This window comes from Pseudoliparis swirei, chromosome 6, assembly GCF_029220125.1.
Source record: "Pseudoliparis swirei isolate HS2019 ecotype Mariana Trench chromosome 6, NWPU_hadal_v1, whole genome shotgun sequence".
Lineage (NCBI taxonomy): Eukaryota > Metazoa > Chordata > Actinopteri > Perciformes > Liparidae > Pseudoliparis > Pseudoliparis swirei.
Genome location: NC_079393.1, coordinates 25,754,213 through 25,767,703, shown reverse-complemented (window position 1 = coordinate 25,767,703; position 13,491 = coordinate 25,754,213). Strand labels below are relative to the sequence as shown.

General features: G+C 42.7%; 1 protein-coding gene across 4 annotated transcripts in view; it reads right to left on the bottom strand.

Moving 5' to 3' along the window:
- Nucleotides 1–10,057, bottom strand: part of zfpm1 (zinc finger protein, FOG family member 1) — a 112,151-nt gene extending 102,094 nt beyond the window's left edge. For 2 of the 4 annotated variants that reach the window (XM_056416603.1, XM_056416607.1), the window contains exon 1: nucleotides 9,530–10,057. In XM_056416603.1, coding sequence (XP_056272578.1) covers nucleotides 9,530–9,569 — 40 coding nt within the window. In that variant the 5' untranslated portion in view covers nucleotides 9,570–10,057. The remainder of the gene's footprint in view (nucleotides 1–9,529) is intronic. The other 2 variants (XM_056416604.1, XM_056416605.1) reach the window with 2 other exon arrangements.
- Nucleotides 10,058–13,491: the final 3,434 nt, after the last annotated feature.

The window sequence follows — 13,491 nt, the reverse complement described above, 5'->3', positions numbered from 1 at the left end:
TGGCTGTGTGTACCTCACACACACACACACACACACACAGATGCGCTGTCCTTCGAGTGTCCAGAGTCATTCTGACTTGAGATCAGAGCCAGGTGGCCCACAGCTCTCTCTCACACACACACACACACACACACACACACACACACACACACACACACACACACACACACACACACACACACACACACACACACACACACACACACACACACACACACACACACACACACACACACACACACACACACACACACTCCCTCTTGACATTCTTCTCATATGTCTCTATTGAAAGTCTGACCTGACTATTTATTTATTGTTTTATTTTTTATTTTACAAACGACTATTAAAATATTCTTAAACGTGCCGAAGTCATCGTGAGCTGACAACGTTGTCCTTTGACCTGGTTATTGATATCTAAGAGACACAATTTAAATGATTCTGGGTCATAATTCCCTCCAGTATCTATAGTTCAAGTTTCTCATCAACAATCCCAATTTTACCAGATTGCATTTGAACACCTCGTGATAATGTGATACTTTTCCTTTTACTGAGCGGAGCATGAATGCATCATAATCCAGTAACGTTCTCCGTCAGCTCCATCATAGGAAGGACAACTGCTACTCATTAAACATCAACACTAAATAATAATGACAATAATAATTATGATATTAACAATAACAATGATAATAATCACTGTTAATAATAATACTAATGATTATAGTAATAATGTGATAATAATAGCTTTGATAATATTTTGATAATAATTACAATAATAATAATGATGATAATAATAATAATGGTAATAATAATGATTGAGATAATAATAATGATGATAATAATAATCACAGTTAATGATAAGAAGAAAAAGAAGAATGATGATAATAATAATAATAATGGTAATAATTATTATTATGATAATAATAATAATAATGATGGTAATAATAATGATGATTATGATGATGATAATAATGACTTGGTGGTGTCAGTAGTATTGTGTCATATTTAGATGTTGGGTGGTGTTGCTCCTTCACGGATTATTTTGTTGTGACAAATTTTGAGCTTTATGTTTTCTTCACTAACGCTGAAGAACTTCCACACCGTTGACTTATCATGTATGTGTGTGTGTGTGTGTGTGTGTGTGTATTTGTGTGTGTCTGTGTGTGTGTGGCGGTACAGTACTGCTGTGTGTCATTTAGCACATGTACATAAAACAGTATATCAACATGAAATATTAAATTGAATGGTGTTAAATAGAAATGTATTTCAGGTCCAAATCTACGGCAAGTTCCGACGGCTGCAGGATCCTCTCTGACCAGACGGACGCGCAGACACAGGAAACAACAGTTCAGCAAGCGCGTCTCAGGAAGGACGAGGGACCTTGAACCTATCAGCACCAACATCAGGTCAGGTCGTACATGTCTGGATCTACATGGGCTCCACACAGAGCAGCAGGTGGAGGTGTGACCTCTCAGAGGTCAAGTCTGGCCTCTCTAAGCTTTCCCTCCCACAGGTGAGTCCATTCAGGTGAGTCCCTTTTTTTCCCCCTGAAGGGTTATTTGGGAGTTTTTCCTGGTCCGATGTGAGGTTTTTGGGCAGGGATGTCTATGTGTACAGATTGTAAAGCACTCCGAGACAAATTTGTAATTTGTGAAATTGGGCTATACAAATAAACTGAATTGAATTGAATTCAGAAAGACAATATGAAATAATACTCACGTTAATACTTCTAAAATAACCTCCGGCGTGGCAGCCAATCAGTGCGTCTCTAACACCTCCACATGTCCGTCTCTAGTACCCTGACCAATGCGGATGACGCCCCCCACGTGTCCCTGTGATGTCATCCACCATCTCAAACAGGGAGCACGGCGTGAGTTAAGCACGCCGCAAAGCTCCCTGGGAGAAAAAAAAGAATTGTGTCGGAGTGGTAATTACCGCCGGAGCAAACGGTTTGGACGTAGATTACTCCTACTGTCGGCCAGAGGTGGTGTTTTCTCTCCCCTTACGGAGTCACCGGCGCCGGAGCGGTCAAGGGTGACGCCGTTTTACAACGGCGCTGAGTCGGGGAGGAGCCATAATTCACCAGGAGGGTAAACAGCAGGAAGGAGTAATAAATCAACAAACGCCGTTTCCTCTAATAACCCGGGCCGACTTCCCCCTTTTGGTGCATCGGGCCACGCAGCGCTCACACGGGCAACATTTAACAAGGAGAGGAAGCGTTGATGTGCTTTGTGTGAGCCGTACAAATGTTCAAAGAGCATCAAATATTCACGGGGGGGGGGGGGGAAGAAAAGCCGTTGTTAAAAAAGTAGATTTTCTGCTTCTTCGACCTTTCAAGAACCAACACTGGGGCAATTGTTTAATCGTCATCATTGGGATGGATTTTAAAGCCCCCCCCTCCCCCGAGGCTGTATGTGCATGCATACACACACACACACACACATGCAACACTCACACAATCACCGCGAGAGTTGTCGCCGTCCCGACACCCCAATCGGTCACAATCTAGTAATTTTAATATCCGTCAGCACTTTTTTACGCTCTTTCGCGGGAAAAAAAACGACTGTTAGAAAAGAAAGACGAAGAAGAAGATGAAGAAGAAGACCCACCCCCTGGAGATAATCATCAATTAACGGCTAAAAGAAGAAATTTCCCAACATGTCTGCGCTATCCTACACGGAATCTGGGAATGAGTAATACGTGGTATTAATTTTAATTAAATTAAATCAATGACAATGCTAGTTAGGGAGGAGAGAGAAAGAAGGGGGGGAGGAAAAGAGGAGGGGGGGGGGGGTTGAAGGAGTGAGAGAAAAGAAAATGCATTCACACCTATCATCTAATTATACAAACAACATTAATCCCATTAGGGCTGGAACTGATTGCCAGGGTCCGGACCCCGGCTGGCTGGCTGCTCCCCCCCCCCCCCCACCACCACCACCACCACCCACCCGGGCCTGTTGTTGCCGTGGCTCCCGCCTGCTGCAGCAGCCCGATAACAACTCTAATCACGCCCGGCCATCGCTATCTGCACCGGAGATCGGGGCCCCGCGGCTTATCAAAAGTTCACATCAAGCTAAAAGCAGAACAAAGAATCAGAAAGGAACACACACACATACATACACACACACAGGGGACAGCCACCAAGGCGCTGCATGAGTCTTCTGGGTGTGTGTGTGTGTGTGTGTGTGGAATGTAGACATGCTCGTGTGTTTTATGTCACTTTGGCTTACAAAGAAATGAATTAATCTCTGGATTGTGCGTCCGTGTAACAACACACGTGACCTGCTCCTTGTCAGACTGCTGATACCGTGTGTGTGTTTTTTTGCACCTGTGTGAAGTCGGTTTCAGAAAGCACCTCTTCTCTAAGCTGTGAAGAAGTTCGGACAGAAAGGAGAAGTAGAAGGAAAGGTCAGAGAGCTGGTTTCCTTGTCTGGCTTTAAGCCGTGGGCGGCGCTGTATTATTTATTCATGCCGACCCCTGAGCTCTAGCGCTGATGTCATAGGAACCAGGCTTTGTCACACACACACACACACACACACACAATCTGTAGTGTGGATCTGCAGGCTGTTATCTATCTACCATCAGCAGGTCTCCTTATCAGCCCCCGAACATCTCTCACAGGGGTTGTGTGTGTGTGTGTGTGTGTGTGTGTGTGTGTGTGTGTGTGTGTGTGTGTGTGTGTGTGAGGGGGAGCTGGCTGGGGCTGCCATTAAAAAAGCACATCACAAGCTCATTCATCCAGCAGCTATGTATTCCCACATCGTCTACCTCCACTCCTCACACTCCCCCCTCCCCCCCCCCCCAACCCGTTTGTTTCTCGTTTTTAATTATTCGGAGACCCCCCCCCCCCCTCAGCCAATCGCAAACAAAACCAAAGCGACAACGGCGCGGCGACAACGCTCGGAAAAAAGGCGTGCAACAAACAGCCAATGTAATTACAACGTGCCCTCCTCCATCTCCCCATCTCTCCCTCCCTCCCTCCCCTCTTTCTGCAATATCAGCCGCGGTGATCGCCGCCAAGTTTTATCACGTCTCCCATCTCAACCGCCAAAATATAAGCCCAGGGATCCATCCAGCCTCAGTGGGCCGCCTGCCCGCCTTCCCCATCGAGGAGGGGGGGGGGGGCTTATCGGGCCGAAGGATCGACCAACCGTCGGGGATGATGACGCACAACGAGACACACAGACAAATATCTATCTGCTACACTCACACCCACCTCTCCCCTTCAACTATGGCCCACAGTAAGGCCTGGACCCCATCCATTGTTGCTAGGGGGGAGGGGGGGGGATATCCATGCTGTGTGTCTCACTGAAAACAATTCTTGCATCTGTCCAAGAACTTTACTGTCCAATGAAAAATGTGAAGTTTCAGAGTTTCAACGATACTGCGATGTATTTGGGCCGTCAGCGTTCGGACAGTTCCTGATCCTCCTCGGCCGCACAGACACGTAAACAACCCAGCGCCCCTTATCACTCGGTAATGAACTGGAGGTTACATTATGTAGCCTTCGCTTTATAAACAGAGGATATCGCTTTAAAAAAGAGACTGAGAGCGAACTTGTTATTAGTTCCGACTTCACACGAACGGGACTTTCTGTACCGACTTCAAAGCCGAACCATAAAGCACATTGTCCAACTAACCTGTTGTTTTCATTCCCTGAGCGACAGCAACACGTCCCTTCAGAGGAGCGGAGAGCTCTCTACTCTCGGTTGGCAAAAGACCTTTACTCGTTCAGTCATAATACGAGAACTTGTGAGGGTTAACTGAGAACAGGGACGATGGATTAACTGTCGGCAGGTTTTCCAGGAAACAGCAGTCCGTTTTTAGTCAAGTTCATCCTCCGTTTGGTAAATGAATAGTTCATTAATTGTGACGGCGTTTTCTGAATGAACTTCTTTTCTCTCAAAGAAAAGGGGAACATGTGTTACAGGGTTCTTACACATTTTGACCAGTGGATTTCCAGGACTTTTCCATGACTTTAAAACAAATTTCCATGACCAAACTGAAATCTCGGTATAAACATAAAAAATATAGAACATTTTGCGTATTGAGAGCGTACGCCGGCTTATATTTTGAGCGTCTTTCTTTAAAAAACATATTAATTATTTCAAACTCGGCGTAAATGAACACGTGATTATAACACATTTCCATGACTTTTCCCAAACTTTTATGATTTAAGTTTTTCCCATGACTTTTCCAGGCCTGGAAATGACCATTTTAAAATTTCATGACTTTTCTAGGTTTTCCATGACCGTACGAACCCTGTGTTATCATGCATTAAGTGTTACCGAGATCACATTGGACTGTATGTGTAACACCCTGTTCTGTTTCTCCTGTGTTCCGTGTCTCCTATGTCTCCTCTGTGTCTTCTGTCTTAATTGTTTAATTCCCTGCACCTGCCCTCAGCCACTCTTGTCTCGTTACTGTCTGATGTCGTACACCTGTGTTTCCCCCCCTATATATTGTGTCAGTCTTTCCCTTTGTCTGCTGTCGGCTTGTCGTCTATAGTTCTGTGTCCTTTTCCCGTCGTCCTGTCCGTGTTCCTGGTTCTGCCTGTTTGACCCTGCCTGCCCTGAACCTGGATTCTCTGCCTGCCCCTTTTGGACCTTGTTTTTTTGTAAACTGTTTTGCCTCATTAAAGAGTGCTTTTTTTTTAAATTTATATTGCGTCCAGCCTGTCACTCTGCGCCTGAGCCTCACCCCGTCACAAGAACCTGACAGTATGTGGGCTAAAAGGAGCGTTCATACCCGGCGGATCAATGACGTCCCAACGGGGTGAAAGCTAGACTCGGCCTTTATACACTTGAATTCTAAATGACAGATCAAATATGTGTATTGTTTTCTACTCCTACTCCTACTCCTCCCTTGTAACGTTACGCTCTGTCCAGTCTTCATGACATAAGGATCTAATCTTATGGGCTTCGGTCAAACCTCCTCGCACCTGCTCCTCAGTAAACGCCTCCCAGACGTCGATGCAGTGGAAGAACTGTGAAATGCCGCGGAACTGGTTGAGTTTTCATTTAAAAAGTAGATTAACACGAACGCACAGACTTCATTACGACAACGGTCAGCAACTAATTACAGCACTACACAGCCATCATCCGGCTTTAGCTCCATCAATGTAATTGTACACAATTTTTTTTAAAGAAGCCGTTAAATGAATGAAACTCGTCGCTGTTCCCGACTGGAATGTGTCATATCAGTGACAACGAGCAGCAGGCTCCAGAAAACATGGTGGACACACTGCATCGGTAGTAGTGCTACCACCAGCACACCCCCACCCACACACGCAAACACACACACACACACACACAACCCCGGCCGAACAAAGTCCTTATCGCCGCTCACTCTTTCCTATCAAAATGTCTGCCAAATCACAAGAGAGTCACAGGGCTGAGAGCCTGGCTGGCAGGGGCCCGGTGCACGGGGGAAGCATCGTGGACCAGAAGCGCTGATAAAGACGGCCATAACACCCCTGAGACACACACATGTACACACTGTCTCCCTCTCTCTCTCTTTCATACACGCCAAGTCTAGCCCGGGTTTATCAGCCTCGGGGTCTGGGAAACATCCTCGCTGCTGGTGTAGGTGGCTGCTGGGAGCTTAAAGCTGATAGGCCTCTCTATGGAAACATGTATGGAAAAAAAAGAGGAAGTGACAGGCTATATAGACTCCTAGCAGAGGAACACCAAAGGCCCTCATCAAGAGAACGCCTCAATCACAACCCAGTGGATATAGCTTGATCACTAATAGACGGCATCTATGACTTCAATGCTATAATAAGACCTCATCGTCAACAAACAACATCACTTTTCTTAGTCCACGTTAGCTTAATCACTAATAGTTGGCGTTTATGACTTCAGTGCTATAATAAGACTTCATCTTCACTTTTCTTAGTCCACGTTAGCTTGATCGCTAATAGACGGCGTTTATGACTTCAGTGCTATAAGACCTCATCGTCAACCAACAACATCACTTTTCTTAGTCCACGTTAGCTTAATCGCTAATAGACGGCGTTTATGACTTCAGTGCTATAATAAGACTTCATCTTCACTTTTCTTAGTCTACGTTAGCTTGATCGCTAATAGACAGCATTTATGACTTCAGTGCAAAAAAAGACCTCATCGTCAACCAACAACATCACTTTTCTTAGTCTACGTTAGCTTGATTACTAATAGACGGCATCTATGACTTCAATGCTATTATAAGACCTCATCGTCAACCAACAACATCCCTTTTCTTAGTCAAATTTAGCTTCCTAACTCCACTGAACACATGGTTATTAACAAGATAATACATTAGTGGTATACGTAACATTACTCGATAACAACAGCTTTCAAAAGTGTCATTATTATGTATTGGAATGGTTATTGCGTGTATGTTGTGGTATGACAAAACGTTGACAGGTCCTTGAGGTGCCCATTCAGAGCTGTTGATGGCAACGGGCTTGAACCACAACATCAAGCTACTTGCTAGCTAAAGTATCTGATGCTATTCCAATCCAAAACTCCCAGAAAGGAGTCAGCATGTTTTGCACTTGAACGTTTTGTTCTACAACATTAAATATGTCAATCAAAATACCATAATTATTCATTGTGAAGCTTTTTTACGAGTCTTGAACCGAGTCTAAATGAGACGACCAAAAGGTCCTCAGTAGAACACCGGTCCTCCTTCAGCTCAGTGGTCATGTGGTCATGTGACCGTGGAGGAGCTCCTTTCTAACACAACGTTAGCTTCTTACTTCTGCTGATTGCATTCACGCTTCAGAAATCGTAAAAGTGGTATTTTTTGTATCGTGAATGTTTGTTTTCCAGAGATTATTTTCTGCCATAATCTAGTGGAAAGTATTAGCATTAGCTTCCTGTCAAGGGAACCGGTGTGACGCGAACTTCCGGGTTGGCATACAAAAACGCGTCATCCCCGCAGCCCTCTATTAAAGTGATGGAACTACAAAGATCATTTATTGCGCCAGACCCTCCACTCTGTCGGCGTTTCTGACCAGCAACTTTTCCAATTAAACCGTATTGGGTCGCGCAATAGAAATGAGAGGGCGTATTTACCATACAACTACTATTACTTACATTGTGCAGTTTGACTGAGTTAACTTTAACTAATTCACACCTCCTATAGTTTACTGACACACGTTGTTCAGCCCTTTAGTTTGCACAGTATCATGAAGGCAACCTAGACACGTGACCCTTCTTGCTCCCTTTGACCTCTTGCTCTCTTGATCAAATGCAAAGCCCACAAGTGAGCTTTGCATTTGATCGTGAAAAGATTTGTTTGTATGTTTTTCTAAAAAGACAAACAGAAAAATACACCAGAGCCACGGATACGCATTCTGGTTTAGAAATGTCCACTGGTTAATATCATCTTGAACTGTGTTTATGCAAGGTGATACCTTACAGCCTGCACATGTTCTGGGAACACAGGGACGCAATCGCAGATGAGGAGATATTATTATTTGCTCAATGTGATAACTGACCAAACAAACTGTCCCTGCTGATGTCATGTTTCCATTCCAGCTGTAGCTTTCAAACAGACACATGTTCGTGTGTCTTCAATCTCCAGAAGGCCGTTAAGCTTGGGACTGAGTGTAACGCGCCAAAAGGAGGGTTAATCACGACGTCATTAACGTGCTTTTTTTATATCTATTGTCAAATATCAGTAGATAAACCTACACACATGCTTTGAACAGGAAGAGCTTGTTGAGCAGAGAGAGCAGCCAGACCCAGAAAATGCATTATTGAGTTAAAGGGATGGATGAAAAAATGAAAAAAAGAGATCCAATTGTAAGCAGCTATCAGCCAGAGAGATCAGCCAGGCGTCCTATCTGACGCCCCATCTCTGGGAAAAGAGAAGTGAAAAGCCAGGGGGAGGGGAGTGCAACGGCGGCCTTAGACAAGAAAACAAATTTAAAAAAGATCCAATTTTAATCTTTATCTGGGGCTCACATCGGATCGAGGCTCTCTATCTGTGTTCACATCGGCTTTTTCAGAGAACACTGACGGTTTCCACAAGAGAATTAAACCGGAAGCCACACAGCTACAGTTTTAGCTGCCGGGGTGGACAAAAGCATTCTCTCCACTCATAATACGTGACAACTTGTGTTATAGGTGTATATTGTCGCGCAGTTGAGATAGAGCAGCTGGCACCAGAAAGAAAGTGGCGCAGGAAAACAAGAACGGTTTGGCACAAGGTGTCTGCGTCTCTCTGTCACGCGCAGACACAGCCCGGTGCACGCGAACTCAGTTGAACTTGCACTTTAACATGTTCTGATGTTATCAAATGCGCAAAGGGTCTACTGTATGTCGCGGTGCAATACATACAAAACGGTGTCATAAAACTACTGTAGACACAGCCCCCTCACTACTTATTAACTTTGCAGGTTCAACCGAAGCGCCGCACTCAGCATGCGGCTTCTTCCCAGCGCGCGCGCGGCTCTCCAACACTCTGCTCCAACACTCCCAACAACAACAACAACAACACAAAACACACAACATTATAGCAGTGAGCGCGTGTCATCCTTACGTTTTATCTGCCGGGGTTTGCTCTGCTTTCTCCGGGACATGGTGGCTCTTCTCTCCGACGCGCTCTGGTTCTTCTGCGTCCTGCGGTCTCCTCTCGTCCTCCTCCCGGGGTTTAGTGCTGCGGCGCGGCGCTCCGAACGGCGACCGGAGAAATCCGCATGACCCGCCGCCTGTTACTTTATATATATATATAAATATATATCTTCTTCCACGACAACCTGTGGCTTGAGTCTGCTCACTTGTTTCTCCCAAATTCTCCTCTTCCCAAAAAAGAAAAGGAGAGGAGAGAAAAAAAAGCCTTCACCTCACCTTTTCTCGCCGCTTTTCCTGCTTACGTTATTCCTCTGGCGGGGCGAGCCTCCGCCGCATTTCCCCGGTGCGTCTGTTCGCAGTCAAGTGAGCCGTGTTCAGAACATTATCACCGAGAAGAACACGAACAGTTCTGCGGCGGTAAGCGGAGCGGCTGCTATTGTTTTCTATGAACTTTCGTCTCCCGGTCCGCCCACTCGTCCTCGGGTCGAGTCACTGAAGCGGGGAGCCACTTCCAACGGAGCACGAGCGCTACAGTCAGCTCCGCTTACTACGGAGGGGGAAGACACGCCGCGGGCACGCCCCTCGCCTCTGACGCGGGGCACCGCACTCATCTCCTATTGGCTCACCATTATTCCATGGACAGCATGACATTTCTTTATTACAATTAAATAAAATGCTAATGTTATAGTCATACTTTTAATGCATGGCAATTGTACAAACTCTATAAAACTGTGAATTTTTATTTATTTATATGAATTGTATATATATATATATATTTATATATATAAACCCATATCAGGGTTTTGTTGTATATGGTAAGTGAATAAATAAGGGAAATATTTAATATCAAAGATACTATACTATATATACTGTATATACATATATATATATATATATCAGGTTGTTGTTGTTTATGGTACAAAAATAAATAAGAGAAACGTTTAATATATCAGATAATATACTATATATATATAGTTATATACTATATTTACATATTTATATTAATGCATTTATATATTTATATATATCCATATTTATATTTATATAAACCCATATCAAGGTTTGGTTGTAAACGGTACAAAAATAAATAATGGAAATCTCAGAAAAGTTAAAGTCGTTGCTTGTTAGCTTTTTAAGTTGTTTTGTGTCCCAGTCATTTATCTTTTATGTTACCTTTCCATGTTCTACCCCAAGAAGAATAGTGCTCAACAATTCTTAAGTCCGTGGCCAAATTCTGATTTGAATGTCATTTGCATCTGTCACCCCAAATATCTTTGTATCATATATTATTTAAAACATCTTATTTCATCGTGGGTGAAATCGGTGGTATTGTTGTCCTTTCCTTGTACTGTACTTTAATTCCTGTTCCAACATGATACAGACATGAGATTAGCCAGGATTTCCTTTTGGGCTGCTTTAGTTTCCTGCATGGATGACTCAGATTGGAGTTATTGCTTTCGGTAAAATACTCAAAGTGGAAAAGCAGCGTGAGCCTCTGATGTATATTATGGGTTGGAGGACACACAAGATAATGGATTTATGTAGCACTATTTTATTGAACTTGTTTTTAGTCCCTAATACAAACAGTACATTATTAACAGCATACACAAATCACATTTTTGGATGTGTTCGCTGTTCTTTCATCCAAGATACATGCTTCAGCATTTTAATAACTTCATTTTTACATTGCAGGGTACATTCATAAAAAATATATATTTACCACATATTCAGAAATATATTTACATGATTGAAAGGTCATTTAATTTTTTAATATTCAGAATATTAGAAAGTTTTAACTGCAGTTTGAAGGTTTGTTTACATCACTTGAAATAACAGAAATAACAACACACTACTCATATCTCACATATTCTTTGCATATAGGAGCAAACCACCACGTCAGTGAACTGTTTATAACTCAAAGATCCTGGTTGAAGACGTGAAGGTTCCTTTCTTCCAGGGATTTGAACCAGCAACGCTCTCCTGCGTTTTGACACCAACGTGAGGAGCAGGAGCTTGGCTTCTGACCAGATACATGCACTGATACCATCTAGTGGTCATGTTAGGTACTGCCCCGACAATAAATGTATTACTCATTACTGTAAAACCACCCAGTGAGTCGCATGAAAGCATCTGCATGCATGATGCTCCTCATGTGTGTACATGCACCATCTTTACTGAAATGGCAGCCTTGTTGGATAAGTTGTCTTTATTTTATTTCATTCCCAGCATTGGGTAGTGTTTTGGACATGTTCTTTGGAGACCAGACATTGCACATTGATGTTAATCCCACTTGTTTTAATCGTATCTTATTTTCCAGTCGTCAGCTCAAGATGACAGACAGGGGTCAGATTGGGTTTTAAGCGTGTGTGTGTGTCTGTGTGTGTGTGTGTGTGTGTGTGTGTGTATTGATTTCCGAAATACATGTACATTTTTTACTAAATACATGTTTTTTAAATAAATACATGTACTTTTATTCTACTAAATACATGTAATCTCTTTTGATTCAATACATGTACTCTTTTTTTTACAAAATACATGTATTTTTTTTACTAAATACATGTTTTTTAAATAAATACATGTACTTTTATTCTACTAAATACATGTAATTTCTTTTGATTAAATACATGTACTCTTTTATTTACAAAATACATGTATTTTTTTAAATAAATACATGTACATTTTTTACTACGTAGATGTATTTTGTTTGCTAAATGCATTTACTTTTTATTTTTACTAAATGCATGTATATTTGTTACTAAATACATGTACTTTTCTGCTAAATACATGTAATTTGTTTTAAATTAAATACATGTACTCTTTCTTTTTTTACAAAATATATGTACATTTTTTACTTAGTAGATGTATTTATTTTTTTATAAAATGCATTTAAATCTTTTTGCAGATACTCTTTTTTTACTAAATTCAGTTCAATTAAAGTCAATTTATTTTGTATAGCCCATTCTCACAAATTACAAATTTGCCTCAGAGGGCTTTAAAATCTGTACACATAGACATCCTGACCTTTGACCTCACATCGGATCAGGAACAACTCCCAAACAACCCTTCACAGGGAAAAAAGGGAAGAAACCTTCAGGAGAGCAACAGAGGAGGATCCCTCTCCAGGATGGACATAACAATAGATGTCATGTGACCAGAAGGAATCATTATATAGTAACAACACATTCAATGAGTATGACAGAGTGTATGAATAGTTGGTAGTCGGCATGGACCACGATCCAGACCTCCATCATCCATCAGGCAGATGGAGGTAGAGAGGAGGAGTGGGCGGGGCATCAGAGAGGTTGCAGTTCGCAACCAGTGGAAACTTCTCACGTGTGCCAAGCGTTTTAGGAGAAGTGAATGCACAGTTGAAGTTGCGCTCTGTGGATGAATACATGACGGTTAGATATTCACAACGGCGCGGCCTCGTCGCTCTCGCCTCAAGTTCACAGAGCTCGCCATGTTTGTTTGTCCTGGTGGAACACGTTGAACACTGATGTTAGAAAGTAAACAGTGTCGTCAAACCTGACCTCTAGAGCGAGAGATTGAGAGGCTCTGGGTCTGCTCCCGGGAGCTTCATCCATCTCTGTTAGTAACCACGCCCATCTCTTGCGGTGTAGTTTTAGTTACTGTAATAGTGGATGTAGCGTAGCACTCCAGAGGATGTTCTTGACTGTTGATTTCAAATGTATTGATCAATTCCCAAATCAACTTAAAAAAACAGTAACAATAACAATATGTTTTAAGGGAATTAGCGTCCGTTTTGGCTCTATGCCTGCAAAGGCACAAAACAAAACGACAATTCCGTTAGCTTACGTCTCGTTAGCATTAGTATAGCAGACACACATAGAGCCAAAACTTGCGCTAATTTCCTTAAAACATACAGTTATTACAATTATTAGATCTGGATTCATTGATTTCCAAATAAGT